This window comes from Mya arenaria, chromosome 6 (genome assembly GCF_026914265.1).
Source record: "Mya arenaria isolate MELC-2E11 chromosome 6, ASM2691426v1".
NCBI lineage: Eukaryota > Metazoa > Mollusca > Bivalvia > Myida > Myidae > Mya > Mya arenaria.
The window spans coordinates 46,497,789-46,515,280 of NC_069127.1; the positions used below are offsets into that span (position 1 = coordinate 46,497,789).

General features: G+C 35.4%; 2 protein-coding genes across 7 annotated transcripts in view; one reads left to right on the forward strand and one right to left on the reverse strand.

Annotated features, from left to right (window-relative positions):
- The window catches only part of LOC128237316 (uncharacterized), a 29,567-nt gene extending 21,610 nt beyond the window's left edge, over positions 1-7,957 (forward strand). For all 5 annotated transcript variants that reach the window (XM_052952711.1, XM_052952717.1, XM_052952714.1 and 2 more), the window contains exon 2: positions 4,008-7,957. In XM_052952711.1, coding sequence (XP_052808671.1) covers positions 4,008-6,227 — 2,220 coding nt within the window. In that variant the 3' untranslated portion in view covers positions 6,228-7,957. The remainder of the gene's footprint in view (positions 1-4,007) is intronic.
- A 104-nt stretch (positions 7,958-8,061) lies between these two features.
- The window catches only part of LOC128237317 (origin recognition complex subunit 3-like), a 57,133-nt gene continuing 47,702 nt past the window's right edge, over positions 8,062-17,492 (reverse strand). For both annotated transcript variants that reach the window (XM_052952719.1, XM_052952718.1), the window contains exons 18-20: positions 13,868-13,984; positions 13,166-13,233; positions 8,062-9,362 (exon numbers count right to left, since the gene is read on the reverse strand). In XM_052952719.1, coding sequence (XP_052808679.1) covers positions 9,257-9,362; positions 13,166-13,233; positions 13,868-13,984 — 291 coding nt within the window. In that variant the 3' untranslated portion in view covers positions 8,062-9,256. The remainder of the gene's footprint in view (positions 9,363-13,165; positions 13,234-13,867; positions 13,985-17,492) is intronic.

Genomic DNA, 17,492 nt, shown 5'->3' on the forward strand with positions numbered 1-17,492 from the left:
TTATCTTGGATATATATTAATATGGGTCATCTCGGTCAAAAACTATGTCCCTAGGTCAAATCTTTAGAAGAAATATTTTGTGGTAATAAATTCAACATTTTTTATCAAATCTTGATGAAACATGGTCAGAATGCTTGTCTGTATTTAACTATTATATCTTGCATATTTTTAAAAATGGGTCAGTCTGGGTCAAAATCTAGGTCACTAGGTCAAATCTTAGGAAAAATATTTCCACGTCATAAATTCAACATTTTTTTTCATATCTTGATGAAACTTGGTCAGAATATTTGTCTGCATAATATCTTGCTTATTTTTTATATTGGTCATCCCGGGTCGAATTCTAGGTCACTAGGTCAAATCTTAGGAGAAAGAATTCCACGGCCATAATTTTTTATTATTTTTTTCAAATCTTTATAAAACTTGGTCAGAATATTTGTCTACATGTTGTCTTAAACATCTGTGAATATGGGTCACCTCAGATTAAAAACTAGGTCACTAGGTCAAATCTTAGAAAATATTTTCCCGATGTCATAAAAAATATTCTATATGCTTACCAAACCTATCAATATCAGTCAACAACTAAATTCAATTGCTATTTTATAAGCACACATTACAATCATGAATTTCATAAAATTATCTACCCATATTTTTCAAAATTTTTAATTTTAATTTACTGTAAAATATTTGTGTACATGAAATCTTAGATGAAATATTGTGTCATCTAGGGTCAAGTTTCTGTTGATCAGGTTATTTGTATGCACAATATCTCTGATAAGTATAAATATGGGTCTTTTTGGTTAAAAATACTAGGTCACTAGCTCAAATCCTAGGTTTGCAAAATTGCATCGTCAGATAAAAATTCCGGCTTTAATGCGGCGTTGCCGCATTGGCGTCTTGTTAATTTTAACATTAATATACATTGATTGATTGATTGATACACTATTAAAATATAAAACCATAGCATCACTGTGTTTGTTTATCATTGGTACCTCATACTCTTACTTGTTGAGAACTTAATTGGATTGGAGTAATGAAGGTGTTGAGAACGGTGTAAAAGTAAATATTTTTCCTTTTATTTCTGAAATTGTGATATATATCATTTGTATTATTTCTGCTTCAAGATAAAAGTTTAATTGCATTGTTAATTATAATGTTATACAAGTTTGAAGGTAACTCTTGTTCAGGGGTTTAAAAATCACCGATTTATCTGTGAAGAAATTGTGGTAATACCTTCCCTGTCTTAAAATGAATATGATTTAGCTTTCAATTAAAATATTTTATGAAAGTAACTGTGTACAAAATATTTAAACCATTACTTCTTAGTTAATAAATGGAGGAAATGGAAAACTGCATAAAACATCAATTTTTGAACTTAGATATAAAAATCTGAAATCTAATATTTTGTCAGCAGTCTTACCGGTATATAACTGGTTTACATGAATTTTGCATAAATTGCCTCGTTCCAAGACAAAAAAAGTGATAACTTGACAATGCCTGAACCCATGACCATCAAACTTGACATTTAGGTTTTTAGCTCTACTGGCCAAAGGCCAGAAGAGCTTATGCGATTCCAATGTGTAGGTAGTATGTGCATCCGTGAGTCTGTAAACAATTACTTGTGAACACGATACAGTCTTCAGTTTTGACTGTATCTCGCTGAAACTTGTACAGTATCTAGATATCCATTAGAGCTCAGTTCCTTTCGAAAACCAGCCAGATCTGCCCATGCATGCCTAGATTATGGCCCTTGATAGTATAAAAAAATGCTATTGTGTAAACAATTGCTTGTGAACACGATACAGTCTTCAGTTTTGATTTTATCTCGATGAAACTTGTACAGTATCTAGATATCCATTAGAGCTAGGTTCCTTTCGAAAACCAGCCAGATCTGCCCATGCATGCCTAGATTATGGCCCTTGATAGTATAAAAAAATGCTATTGTGTAAACACTAGCTTGTGAACAAGATACAGTCTTCAGTTTTGATTGTATCTTGATAAAACTTGTACAGTATTTAGATATCCGTTAGAGCTCGGTTCCTTTCGAAAACCAGCCAGATCTGCCCATGCATGCCTAGATTATGGCCCTTGATAGTATAAAAAAATGCTATTGTGTAAACACTAGCATGTGAACACGGTACAGTCTTCAGTTTGATTGTATCTCGATGAAACTTGTACAGTATTTAGATATCCATTAGAGCTCGGTTCCTTTCGTAAACCAGCCAGATATGACTATGCATGCCTAGATTATGGCCCTTGATAGTATAAAAAAAAATGCAATTGTGTAAACAATTGGTTGTGAACACGATACAGTCTTCATTTTTGATTGTATCTCGATGAAACTTGTACAGTATTTAGATATCCAGTAGAGCTAGGTTCTTTTCGAAAACCAGCCAGATCTGCCCATGCATGCCTAGATTATGGCCCTTAATAGTATAAAAAAATGCTATTGTGTAAACACTAGCTTGTGAACACGATACAGTCTTCATTTTTGATTTTATCTCGATGAAACTTGTACAGTATTTAGATATCCATTAGAGCTCGGTTCCTTTCGAAAACCAGCCAGATCCGACCATGCATGCCTAGATTACGGTCCTTGATAGTACAAAAAAATGCTATTGTGTAAACACTAGCATGTGAACACGATACAGTCTTCAGTTTTGATTGTATCTCGATGAAACTTGTACAGTATTTAGATATCCATTAGAGATCGGTTCCCTTCGAAAACCAGCCAGATCCGCCCATGCATGCCTAGATTATGGCCCTTGATAGTATAAAAAAATGCTATTGTGTAAAAACTAGCTTGTGAACACGATACAGTCTTCAGTTTTGATTGTATCTCGATGAAACTTGTACTTGGTTACTTTTGAAAACCAGCCAGATCTGCCCATGCATGCCTAGATTATGGGCCTTGAAAGTATTAAAAAATAAGTTCGTCTGTAAACAATTGCTTGTGAACATGATACAGTCTTCAATTTTGATTGGATCTCGATGAAACTTGTACAGTATTTAGATATCCATTAGAACTTGGTTACTTTTGAAAACCAGCCAGATCTGCCCATGCATGCCTGGATTATGGGTCTTGAAAGTATAAAAATGCTATTTTAAGCTAAGTCTATTTAATATCATAGTTTAGTTAATAAGTGAATAAAATGTGAACAAAAGTGAGTGAAATGACTATATATTTTTGTTCGCTCTTCGCTCGCTCCTCTTTTTTGCTAAATGCAAAACAAATATTTTTATTATTATTTCGCTCGCTCGCCACATTATTTTTTGGAAAAAATCTGGTGAACAAGTTATCAATTTGGCGGGCCTAACCATAAATTTATAAAACAATTTTATTGTACCATATTTTGACACATACTTTTAAACATATTGTATGTTATTGATCATGTCTCCTTTAGAATAATGTACACAAACGAGTTGTTTATAAATAAATACAAACAATACGATATTTACTTTGAAAATGCCTTCAAATTGCACCCCCTGTTATATACTGTATGCTACATTTGAATAATCCGACACAAATCCCCCCCTAAAATTGGCCAAGTTTACTTTTTATTTCAATAAAGGGAAAAAAGTAATGAAATACGCTCAAAATGCACCATTTTGGACCATAAATTGATAACATATTCATGGGGGAGTTCCCATTGATTTGTATGATTTGACTGATATATATGCATTAGATACCTAAATAATTATTATTTTGCATGCCGGAAATGTTTCATTTTCTATGTTTTTGTTTAAATTATGTATAACTCATGGACTGTAACCTTATAGTGTATAAGAAAATATTTGTGTATCTATCTATTTTTTATATGTGTGTAATGATAAACAAACATTTTATTTAACTATCATTATATACTTGACAAAATGAGAACAGAATAGGGTATAGCATACTGGTTTTAATACTAGTAATAGCCATGAATGGCCATTACAAGATTATGGTAGAAGTTGATGTATTTTCATGGCATTTAAGCATCCTACTATCAATGTTTATTTATTTTCAGAATGAGGCAAACATGGCTGGACTTTTCAACACTGTATTCGCATTTCTGCACTATTACTTTGACTACTCCAAAGGGATTTGGCCCCTGTCATGGTTGGGAAGGTTGAGAGTTCTGCCTATCACAGATGAAGGCATGTCAAATGTGGTTGACATTATTCATCGCATGTATCCACATGGTGGTGAGCCTGCCTTTCCAACAGAACAGTTGTGTGCTGAAATTAGCAAACTTAACTTCCGAGAGAACATTCTTAGTATCAAAGATGACATGTATGGTTTAAACCTACTTCAGCATTCTATTATTGTCAATAATATCAACCTTGTAGAACTTGTTGCAAGCAAAACTTCTAGCTTCTTTGAAATAGGATGCAATGCCCCAATTCATATGGCAGCCGCACTAGGACATAGGGACATTATACAGTGTTTAGTTAAGAAAAGACCATTTGATTTGTACAAGAAAGCTGGCATATGTTACCCTGACCTGCATGAACCAGTCTCCAACTACAGGAAAATGGGGTTCATGTTCAAAGATGTATATCGGTGTGAAGAAGAGAAGATGCTGCCAATAGAATGGGCCATTGTTGGAGACTATCTTGAATGTGTTAAATGGATTTTCGAGCGAATGGAAATCATGGGAGGTAGAAGGTTTAGTCTTTCCAAATGTTTACACTTCTCTGCTCAAAGGGGTGCAGCTTTATGTCTGGAATTTTTCATTAAGCAAAGTCCCAAGGATGTAGATCATGTTAGCAAGAGTGGCGATGTTCCATTACTTGAAGCAGTGGTTTGGGGAAGGAAATGTGCAAGAGTATTGATTGAAAATGGTGCTGATGTCAACAAAGTAGCTAGAAATGGAGATACCGCTCTTCACCGTCTGTATAGAAACGATATTGATGGCATATTTGCAATTTACGATACCACAAAATATCTACTAACTACCGGTATTGAACAGCTTGTCAACACCATTAACCATCGTGGCGAAACAGCTTTACATCTTTTGGTAACCCATGTGTCATATATTGGCGGAAACTATTATCACCCTGAAAAGCGCAGTTTGCCCCGCTGGCAGATACAACCTGACTATCAGGAGCAGGTTATCCAAACCCTGAAGCTACTGCTTAGTTTTAATGCAGACCCACACATATACGACGCCTTGCATCTCCAACCACTCAACAAGTTGCTGCATGTAACAAGAAAGGCAAGTTCACGCAATGATACTTTTGAATGTGTTCAGGGGTGCATCAATTCCAAATACATTTACCGAAATGACTTCGGCACTCTTGCCAAAGCAATAAGTGTTCTCATTGAAAATGGTGCTGGGGTCAATACTCAGTGTTCTGTTGGCCATACTCCTTTGATTTTACTGGTTCAGACACTTATCAACACGGATGTTGTTTACCTTGTTCAAGCTAGTGATGATATCATAGAAGCTGTGGTATTACTGCTGAAAAATGAGGCTAGGTGCAATTTCATTTCTGAAGATCAGAAAACATGTTGCTCGCTATTGGCCGAGTTAGCAAAAAAAATATTGCTGAACGGATCTGAATGGAGACACTTTGTTCAGCCAGACTCAAATCTAGGAAAGCTTTATCAACACCAATATGCTGAGCTAGTCAATAAAATGCTGATTACATTTCTAGAGCATGGACTCAATCCAAACTACACAACAACCAAGAAAAGCCCCCATCTCTGTGGTGGAAGTGGAAATGGTTTGATTGAATTTGTTCGTATCACAATCCTCGCCCGAAACAGCGACGATTTTGAGATGGTATTTATGTGGCTTCGAACACTGCTACAGTGGGGGGCAGACCCAGATATTGAGCCATATCCGTCAGATCCAATCATCTGCCATTCGCAAAGCTCTATCTTCCTGAAGAAACAAGGTACACAGGCTGTCAGCCAATACATCCATGAGATCAGAGAACTACACACAATTTTCGAGAATGGCCATGCAGAAAAGCTGTTGCTCCTGTTCTATAATTCAATGGACCACAAAGTGTTATATGAAAGTCTAATGACTGCATGTTTTATGGCTCGTGTTCATCCACCAGGTGCCACCGGTCAGAAATTTATTGCAATTCTAAATGAGATGGCAGAGCAGCCACGAACCCTCCAACAGATGGCACGAGTTGCCATCTACAAGGCTGTGGGCCGCAGGTTGCAACCTAGTGTGCCCCAGTTGCCTTTGCCCAATGTGATGAAAAAATATCTGCTCGATATAGAATAAGTTCTTCTTGTGATAAGAAATAATTGTATCATGGCAAGAGTAAAATTTGTTGTTGTTTTTTAATTTTGGTAACATGGTGCATTTCTGTTTTACTCCAGTTAAATCTGACTTTGACATGAATTAAATGAAAAGTGCAAATTATTTTATTTCTTTGCCCTGACTTTAGAATCAAAAGTATTTAGAATATACAAAATATTAAACAGCATGTTTTTTCTAAAACAGTCATGTTCAAGTTCATTTCAGAGGCATTTCTAGGAAATTTAATTTGAATATGTCTGTGTGAAAATGATTCATTTTCAAAAAGTTCATTGTTTCATCTTGAAAATAGCATGCATATTACGCCTTGTGTGAGATTTAAATTGCTAAAAATTATCAGTAAAAAACAACAAGAAGAACAGAAAAACAGGGACAATGAGAAATGGCCTCTTTCAGTATTATTACATGTACCGGTATGCCTGTTTCAACTTGCCATTTTTATTAGAACACCGAAATTTACAAATCTCATATGTTCAAAAGGTTTTGTCAATAAAAGATAATGCTATTTACTTAAGATATTTTCAAATTTTCTTTAATGAAATTATTGACAAAGTGTTTAGAAAGATCACACTTAATTATAGAGAATGCTGCTTATTTTTACAGAGTTTAGTTAGTTGTGTCTGGGCTGCAACTATGTCATGCAAGGGTGGATTTTAAAATTACTTTGCACATGTGTTCGGTACATGAAGACGTTGTGAAGCGTGCACTTTAACATACCTCAAAGTTGAACTTTGTCATGCGAGGGGGGGATTTTAAGGTCCATTGGCACATGTATAATTGGTACATCAAGGTAATGTGTTACGTGCAAGACCCTATTAAAGTTCAAGTCACACTTCGAGATTCTTGTTTATGCATTAAGATTAATACGCAGAGTATCCCTGACCGGGCTTAAACGTTTGTCATGCACATTGGGACTTTAATCTATATTGGCACATGTGATCGGCACATACAGGTGGTATGTGGCGTGCAAGACCCACAACCATACCTCAAAATTAAGGACCCACTTATAATTTAATATATATATTGGTATACTGCATTTAAGCAATTAGAAAGAGTAAAGATGGTTGTGTTTGGGCTGTAATTTTGGAATCATGAATGGAGGCATTATAAAATGAATTGGCACATGTTTGCTGCAGAAGAGTTCAAGACACGAAGTTTAAATTTATATTAAATCAAAATGGATTGCTGAATATTAGCACGTAGAGTATCTGTGTACGGCCTTACAAATAAATGTCATGCTCGGGAAAGATTTCATAATTAATTGGCACACATGTTCGGTACAAAAAGGTGAAAAACTACATGCCTACAAAATTAAAGGTCAACCTAGTTGAATCATTATGGAAAACTGTGTGCATGTTGGTCGTGTCGGGGCTGAAACTTGGTAATGCACAGATACTTTAATTTATTTTGCATATGTTGGATACATAAAGACAACTTGTAAAGTGGCAAGATACATGTCCGTACCTCTTACTGAATCGCTCCATACCACATGCCATGGGGACCTGCAATTGCTTTAAGTTAATAGTAGCTCTTTCTGAATGTAATAATTAAAGTGTATTCAGTGAAATGGATTGCACTTCGGGGGAATTCATCCTTTACTCCCACAGCTCTTGTTTTATAGAAATGTAAGAACTTTTTTTAAACTTATTTCTATTTCTTCCCATACCATCCTCATTTCATGCTACGACACTGGAGATATTGCTTGAGCTATGCCTGACATATACCAGTACTTTCAAGTGCATATGGCGCCTCCACTTTGTAGGACAAACAACACTTCAACAGACTAGTGTAAAAAAAATATAGTTTCACATGTTTATTCAATATACTTATATTTGCAATTAAGGTCATCATCAGCAAAGTCTTCATTCACAAACTATTTTTTACACCATTTCAAAAAATCACAATAAATGCCATTTCACTTAAAAATGAATGATGAACACAGACATGTCCCAATGATTTCTGCAACACAATGTTTCAATATTGTACACTCATGATCACAGAAACCTTTTTTATACCTCATATAAGTGACATATTAAAGCTGCACAGATTGAACGTTTTGACAACTTTTTTTTATTTTTTGTCTGGGAACTAGCCAATTTTTGCAAAAATCCATGGTAAACCAGTTAGTAAAGTCTGCTGACAAAAAAATAGATCACAGATTTTTATATTTAAGTACAAAAATAGATATTTTTTTGCATTCTTCTTAAACCATTAGTAACGGTTTAAGCCATAAAACATAAATTTTCGAATGGAAATATGAAAATCTGCAATCTGATCTTTTGTCAGCAATCTTATAACATTGGTTTGCAAATATTTATGGAAAAATTTGCTCTTTCCAAGACAAAAAATAAAAAAGTTTTAAAAATGGTAAATCTGTGAGAGTGCAGCTTTAAGACACAAATTCCCCTGAATACACAATTCATTTTCGTTGATTAAACAGTAAACATGTGTTTATTATTATTATGTGTTGAATATATCTTTAACCATATTAATGTAATTATTTTGTGTATTAATTTTAACAATAATTGCAACAAGAAAGCATTGATGAAGTAGGTAACACTGTAATTTGATCCTATTTGTAACTTTATAGGTATTTCTGTTCATACAAAGTTTCAACTTAAAAGCAAATATTCTCTTCAATAATTGTAAATGCTCTCTGCGCTTTATGACATGTACATTGATTTTACCAAACTTACTCAGGTGAAAGGTGAAAACCAATGGCAAACAAACAGTTAATTTACCAAACAAAGTGCGTTGTTTTCCACATAGGTCGAAATCATTCAAAAACAAAGTCAATCTCAACTGATTGTTGAAGGCCATTCCACATCAAGGTTGAAGATCATTCACAACAAAGATTGAAGGATATTCTACATAAAGAACAATCTATCCAATACAATGAATCTTAGTAGAGAGTGGCCATTGACTTTGGTGACTCAACCACAGTCAAGAGATACACTACTCTCTGGTCGAAGGTCAACCACGAACGTTGCAGGTCAACATCCTCCCCAAGTAAGCCGGGCCACGTGGTCAGTTTTCCGCTTCGTTGGCTTGATGAATCCAAGAAACTGGAGCTGTGACACGGCCTGGATAAACCGAGCTCTAAAAACTTGTCAAGGTTTTCAACAAATAGAACAGAAAATAAACTATGAAGATTATAAAATAGCTAAAATATAAGGGAATAATGTTTCAATAACAAAATGATTCACCAAGCAAGCCACAAAAGAGAAGCCTGTTGTTCGTAAGAAAATGTCTTGAAATTGTACACTGAATGTTTTTTAAGTGTTGTTGTTTTCTTATATATGCTTTAAATTACAAGAGATGTTTTTCATGCCCCCTGAGTGCTGCTTTGTCCAAAAAGGTTTAATAAAGGTGTTTTCAAAAAGTTTGCATTATTAAAAAGCTGTTGAGCTCAAAAACATAAATAGTTGTCTTCTGGTTAAAGGCAACTTACAACTGAAATTTTGTAGAAAATGGATAACTTTATACAATAAGTTATTGTGCTGACAAACTTTTCATAAGGCTGTGAACTTACATGTAATGACCTTCAAACCAATTAATATGGATTATATACTGGTCAAAAGCAAGTTAACCAGTGTGGGAAAGGTGGCCATAAAAGTAGAACCCTGAGACCTGCGTGGTATAAATTCTGTTGTTTATGGAAATGGTGGCATAAATTGTCCATGAGTGGTGTGGACTGAGAATTCCAAGATGGTGTTCAAGATGGCCACAATAAATGGTCAGTTAAGTAAAAGTGCTGTTTAAATATTAAGAGTGATAATTCACATAAATAATACTTTTCTCATAACTATCTCTTATAGCTGCAAATGGGTTTGTTTGACTCAGTTTCAGAGTAGAAGATTTTGAAAGTTTTCCATAGAGTAAAAACAAGCCCCACCCCGTTGGCAATTTTTTTTTACCAACCAACATGGCTAATAAGTATTTGATAAAATGGCCACCTTAGGAACTTTCAGGGAAATCATTTTGAAAATGGCCAGCGGTTTCTGAGGATATGATTTAAAATGTTTTCCATATACATGTAGTCATATAGTGGAAACTAGAAATATCACTAAATGTAATGTAATACCGTTTATATCATTTTATGAAGTTTAATTTAATTCCATCCAGTGGTTATTCTCAGGAGAAGGAAAATTGCAACAGAGTGAACAGACAGGCAACAAAAAATGAAACAAAGGCAATTACTAATGTACTCTAAAATTCGCTAAAAAAGATTTATGGTTTTTGTACCCTGCTATTCCTCTCACTGTGCTTTAGATTGTATGAAGTTTAAATACATGTAGATTTCATCATTTAGTTTTTAAGTTATGATGCCGACAAGAAAAAGTTAGCAAGAGGGCCATGGTTGCCCTAAATCGCTCACCTTAGTAAAAGTTTTTGACCTTTGTAAACACTATACAATGTTACACAACAAATATCCTAGTGTGTTTTTTTATAATGTAAACTCTTGAACACATGGGTTCTTCTGCCATCACATCAACATTCAGAGTTTGAAAGATGAATGTTCTATAACATGATATTGCTGAAGTCCCTTTTGAACTCTTGAAAATTACCAAACTGCTTAAGTCCCTTATAATAGGATTAAGCTTAGCTCTCTATTTTTGTTTTCTCAATAATTTGCATAATATTTACTTCTTCAAGAGTTTTTATACTTAAGATAAGAATTATTTTTATGAAAATCACAAAAACAATTTATTTATATATATTTATCAAAATTCCATTTAAGCATGTATTTTGGCTCATTGAAATAAGCTACTTAAATATTTTAAGCTTAAGAAGTTTGGAGAAATTGGGGCCTGATCATGAAAATAATCTGAAACCACAGATTTCAAGCTTAAGATCACCATAATCTTGACCTTTGACTCACTGACCTCAAAATCAATAGGGTTTACCTGCTGGTCATGACCAACCTGCCTACCAAGGTTGAGGTCCCAGAAATTGAGTATTCTTCTGCCATTAATCAGATTTTCGGCTTAAGGTCACCGGGACCTTGACATTTGACCCAATGACCTCAAAATCAATAGGATTTATCTGCTGGTCATGACCAACCTGCCTACCAAGTTTGAGGTCCTTATCCCTAAGCGTTCTTTAGTTATTGATCGTGAACAAATGTTCAGCTTGATGTCATCATGAACTTGACCTTTGACCGACTGACCTCAAAATCAAAACGATTCATCTGCTGTTCATTACCAACCTGTCTACCAAGTTTGAGGTCCCTGGGCCTAAGAGTTCTTAAGGTACTGACCGGAAACAAACTTTCAGCTTAAGGTCATGAACTGAGAGTCCCATTACTGTATGCTTTCCATAAGGAGCATAAAAATGACTTATGTGAAGACTTAAAATATATAATTCCTTCATCTGTCCCAATGTTTTTTTAAGACTTTCGACCATCACTTCGACCAGTGATCTACTGACCCCCCAAAAATTAAGGTCATCTTCTAGTCAAAGGCAATATACCTCAGAAGATTTATGGACCTAGGTCAAACTATGGACCAGACATACTTTACTGACCAACCGACATACAGACCATCTGACCTACCGACATGTGCAAATCTATACGCCCAATATAATAATTCTTTCAAAAGAAATATTTCTTTTAAATTGCTGAATGACGATGCTTTTTGCCAATGAGTACAGTATTTCCCTGGCTATAAGGCGATCCGCTTATAAGATGACCCCCCTAACTTTGCCCATGAAATCTGGTGTTTTTGTCTAGACTCGTTTATAAGACTGGGTCATTCTTTAAAGCAAATCCAGCTATTGAATTTCTCCAAGTCTGTGGTAATGTTCAAGCTAAACAGTCAATTATCGACTAATAGGTAATTTGCTTGGAAGAAAATCGCCGATTTAAAATCAACTGTGATCTGTGATCTCCCTTCTAATGTGGAGGTACTTTAATTATAGAACAACGTTACGCGGTTAAGGATTTATTTTATTTTTTCGTACAACCAAAGGTTCATTCATATTTGTAGTAAACTCAAATATATTAGCCATGATTTCGTCACCTTAGTGCAATAACTCAATATCTGCTTCTATTTCTATATGCAGTTATTGAGTTATTGCACTAAGGTGACGATTTGAAGGTTCTCAGACGAGGATTATTGATTATTACTTTTCAGATCTTATAGTATGTTCTAACCAGCCTAGACGCAATTTTGGGAGTAAATAGGGTTAAACGGCTGGCCTAATTAAATACAAACCATTGCCATGCACCTTTTATGTTTCCACAGCTCGTGCTGTGACGTCACAAATTGTACCGTTTGATCTGCAGCCGACAAACACAACACATTCCATTACATGTGTTAAAAAGTTAAATTTTCGCAGGTGTTTGTTTGGATTGCAGTTGATTGGACTTGAATAAGGAGAAATAAATTAAATAACCATTGATGATTGCGAATAAATTATTGTATATTGAGCGATTAATGAAATGTGTATTGAAGCATGCCAGTAAGTCTGCATGATATAAGCATAGCCTAATAGTAAGGAAAAGGTAAGTATTATATCTGACATGGAAAAAATAACACAATGATTTTATTTCTAAATATTTTAATTATAAAGTCAGTAAAATGTGTCTCCTGTGATAAACAATGTGTTTGGACCGATAACAAGCGTTTGTCAATAAGAAGACATCGAGTGTTCATCGTAGCGAAACAAAGCAGATGGTCGTCTTAATCCGATGGGTGTGATCTTGTCACTTTTATTGGGGTGTCATCAGCAGACAATAAATCAGTCGGTAAAATACCATATGTTGAATAACACTGATTTTGACTCTATTCTTTCTGAATTTTTATAGACTCGCCTATAGATAAGACTTTGAGGTTAAAAATCGGGACCCAATTTCCCCGTCTTATAGTCGAGAAATACGGTATATTAGTATGGAAGGATACTGTAGTTTATGGTCTGCTTGTTTGAGGCTGTCATTCTCATCTTCCTGCTGAACCACAGTCACAAACGCCTGAACACACAACGTATCATATATTAGAGAAGCATTAACGCGATGTTAGATACAGTCGTATCATTTTGCCAGCAGTCCTTTCTAAAAGCCACCAATAGCTACTAAGAAAGTAGTTCTTAGTAACCCTTAGACCATGAGACCTTAGTGGATTTGAGAACTAAAGGAGCTACTAAGAGATACTAAGAACTATAGGAGATACTAGTAAAAGCACTATGAGCTTCTTAGTAGAAATTATGTTTTATTGAGACTTCAATACTTCTCTTTATTAACGAAACAATATTAAATTACAAGAGTACATTTTAATACAAAAGTCAATTATTTAATATAAAATTTTTGCTCTTAAACATTTTGCCTCATACAAAAACTGGATCATCTGAGGTGTTACAATTCTGATTAAACATTCTGCAGTAAATTTCAAGATTAAAGTCAAATTTTATTTTACAAAATCTTTTTCCTGAATTTCTTTATATTTATTGATTATCTATTATGCTTTAAAATAAAAAATCTTATTAGCTTTGATCGGCTTTTGGCATGACCGCTTGGCGAATTACTGCATTTACACAATGCTTTAAAAATAAAATAAAATTGTACATGGCTTGTCATGAAGTATACATGCAGCAAGCGGGTTACATACTTGCATCCAGTCATAAAGGTTAATAAGTTGTCCACACTCGAGATGTAGTTTGTACACCACACACGTGTCTGGCATTCTGCTGCCTATGTGGTTACCCTCCACGTCGCAACACACACACTGGAAGAGAATAAAGGTTGATATTAACTTTTAAAACATGTTAATACCTTGTTTCCGGTTTAATATAAATATCATGGATTTTTCTGTGTTACACACGTGTAAAAAAAATAATATCAGTGTAAAAATGTATATATCTGTTAAAATTTTAATAGGAAACAATGATTGATGAATTGGTTATATTCCAGCAAGACAGACAAAAAATTCAAACTTTGTTTTCATTAAAAAGATAATTTAAAGAAAAAAGTTCATTTTTCATTTAAATAATTGGCTGAAAACGGATTATTTCATCTTAAATTAATGAAAAAACAATCATAAAACGTTATCCATTTTTTTTTTTTATATCTAAATCAGATATCAAGTCAACATGTCATATTGTGATGTCATCATCTATAACAAAGCAAATTTTGTTTTAAAAGTCTAGAGGTCATGTTGTGATTCTTACTAGATAACATCTATTCATTTTACTTATAAACAGAATTGACATGATTGATAAATATATATTTATATATATATATATTGTTTGAAATAACTTCATTTCTGCAATGCATGTAGCACAGGAATTGGCATTGTTTTGTCAGTTTGTGGAATTCATCATCACTGAGAGTGAAACAGGTAGGTTTAAAAAATTTCTTTGTTTTTTTTTGTTTTTACCGGAAAAAGCATGATAAGATGAGTCTCACACTCATCATCATATGATAGGCAATTCAACTCATCCAAGAAATATTTGGAAGGCTCGCTTATTTAGTCATTTCCTGACCTTTGTGGAAAAAATTTAGTATAATATGATGACTGGTGACAGATCTTATATGTAAGTTATTGCACAATGGCATGATTGTGTCTAAAGTTGATACCTGTGTATCCTTTGAGTGTTTTTGTGAATACTGGCATATCCACATATCAATTAATGGAATTCATGTCTAGATCCTTTAGCCAAAACAGCAAGGCCAATATGCACTATACACAAAGGATGTGTAAAGCCTGAACAGCAAGGCCCAAATGCACATTACACAAATGATGTGTAAAGCCAAAACAGCAAGGCCCAAATGCACATTACACAAAGGTTGTGTAAAGCCAGAACATCAAGGCCCAAATGCACATTAAATAAAGGATTTGTAAAGCCAGAATAGCAAGGCCCAAATGCACATTACACAAAGGATGTGTAAAGCCAGAACAGCAAGGCCCAAATGCACATTACACAAAGGTTGTGTGAAGCAAGAACATCAAGGCCCAAATGCACATTAGTAATTACATAAAGGTTGTGTAAAGCCAGAACATCAAGGCCCAAATGCACATTACACAAATGATGTGTAAAGCCAGAACAGCAAGGCCCAATTGCACATTACACAAAGGATGTGTAAAGCCAGAACAGCAAGGCCCAAATGCACATTACATAAAGGTTGTGTAAAGCCAGAACATCAAGGCCCAAATGCACATTACACAAAGGATGTGTAAAGCCAGCACAGCAAGGCCCAATTGCACATTACACAAAGGATTTGTAAAGCCATAACAGCAAGGCCCAAACGCACATTACACAAAGGATGTGTAAAGCCAGAACAGCAAGGCCCAAATGCACATTACACAAAGGTTGTGTGAAGCCAGAACATCAAGGCCCAAATGCACATTAGTAATTACATATAGGTTGTGTAAAGCCAGAACATCAAGGCCCAATTGCACATTACACAAAGGATTTGTAAAGCCTGAACATCAAGGCCCAATTGCACATTACACAAAGGTTGTGTAAAGCCAGAACAGCAAGGCCCAAATGCACATTACACAAAGGTTGTATTAAGCCAGAATATCAAGGCCCAAATGCACACTACACAAAGGTTGTATTAAGCCAGAACAGCAAGGCCCAAATGCACATTACACAAAGGTTGTGTAAAGTCAGAACAGCAATGCCCAAATGCACATTACATAAGGGTTGTGTAAATCCAGAACAGCAAGGCCCAAATGCACATTAGTAATTACATAAAGGTCGTGTAAAGCCAGAACATCAAGGCCCAAATGCACATTACATAAAGGTTGTGTAAAGCCAGAACATCAAGGCCCAAATGCACACTACACAAAGGTTGTATTAAGCCCGAACAGCAATGCCCAAATGCACATTACACAAAGGTTGTGTAAAGCCAGAACATCAGGGCCCAAATGCACATTACATAAGGGTTGTGTAAATCCAGAACAGCAAGGCCCAAATGCACATTAGTAATTACATAAAGGTTGTGTAAAGCCAGAACATCAAGGCCCAAATGCACATTACACAAAGGATGTGAAATGCTAGAACAGCAAGGCCCAAATGCACATTACACAAAGGATGTGTAAAGCCAGAACAGCAAGGCCCAAATTCACATTACACAAAGGATGTGCAAAGCTTAAACAGCAAGGCCCAAATTCACATTACACAAAGGATGTGTAATGCTAGAACAGCAAGGCCCAATTGCACATTACACAAAGGATGTGTAAAGCCAGAATAGCAAGGCCCAAATGCACATTACACAAATGATGTGTAAAGCCAAAACAGCAAGGCCCAAATGCACATTACACAAAGGTTGTGTAAAGCCAGAACAGCAAGGCCCAAATGCACATTACACAAAGGTTGTGTAAAGCCAGAACATCAAGGCCCAATTGCACATTAAATAAAGGATTTGTAAAGCCAGAACAGCAAGGCCCAAATGCACATTACACAAAGGATGTGTAAAGCCAGAACAGCAAGGCCCAAATGCACATTACACAAAGGTTGTGTGAAGCCAGAACATCGAGGCCCAAATACACATTAGTAATTACATAAAGGTTGTGTAAAGCCAGAACATCAAGGCCCAAATGCACATTACACAAAGGATGTGTAAAGCCAGAACAGCAAGGCCCAATTGCACATTACACAAAGGATGTGTAAAGCCAGAACATCAAGGCCCAAATGCACATTACATAAAGGTTGTGTAAAGCCAGAACAGCAAGGCCCAAATGCACATTACACAAAGGATGTGTAAAGCCAGCACAGCAAGGCCCAATTGCACATTACACAAAGGATTTGTAAAGCCATAACAGCAAGGCCCAAACGCACATTACACAAAGGATGTGTAAAGCCAGAACAGCAAGGCCCAAATGCACATTACACAAAGGTTGTGTAAAGCCAGAACATCAATGCCCAAATGCACATTACACAAAGGTTGTGTAAAGCCAGAACATCAAGGCCCAAATGCACATTAGTAATTACATAAAGGTTGTGTAAAGCCAGAACATCAAGGCCCAAATGCACATTAGTAATTACATAAAGGTTGTGTAAAGCCAGAACATCAAGGCCCAATTGCACATTACACAAAGGATTTGTAAAGCCTGAACATCAAGGCCCAATTGCACATTACACAAAGGTTGTGTAAAGCCAGAACAGCAAGGCCCAAATGCACATTACACAAAGGTTGTATTAAGCCAGAACATCAAGGCCCAAATGCACACTACACAAAGGTTGTATTAAGCCAGAACAGCAAGGCCCAAATGCACATTACACAAAGGT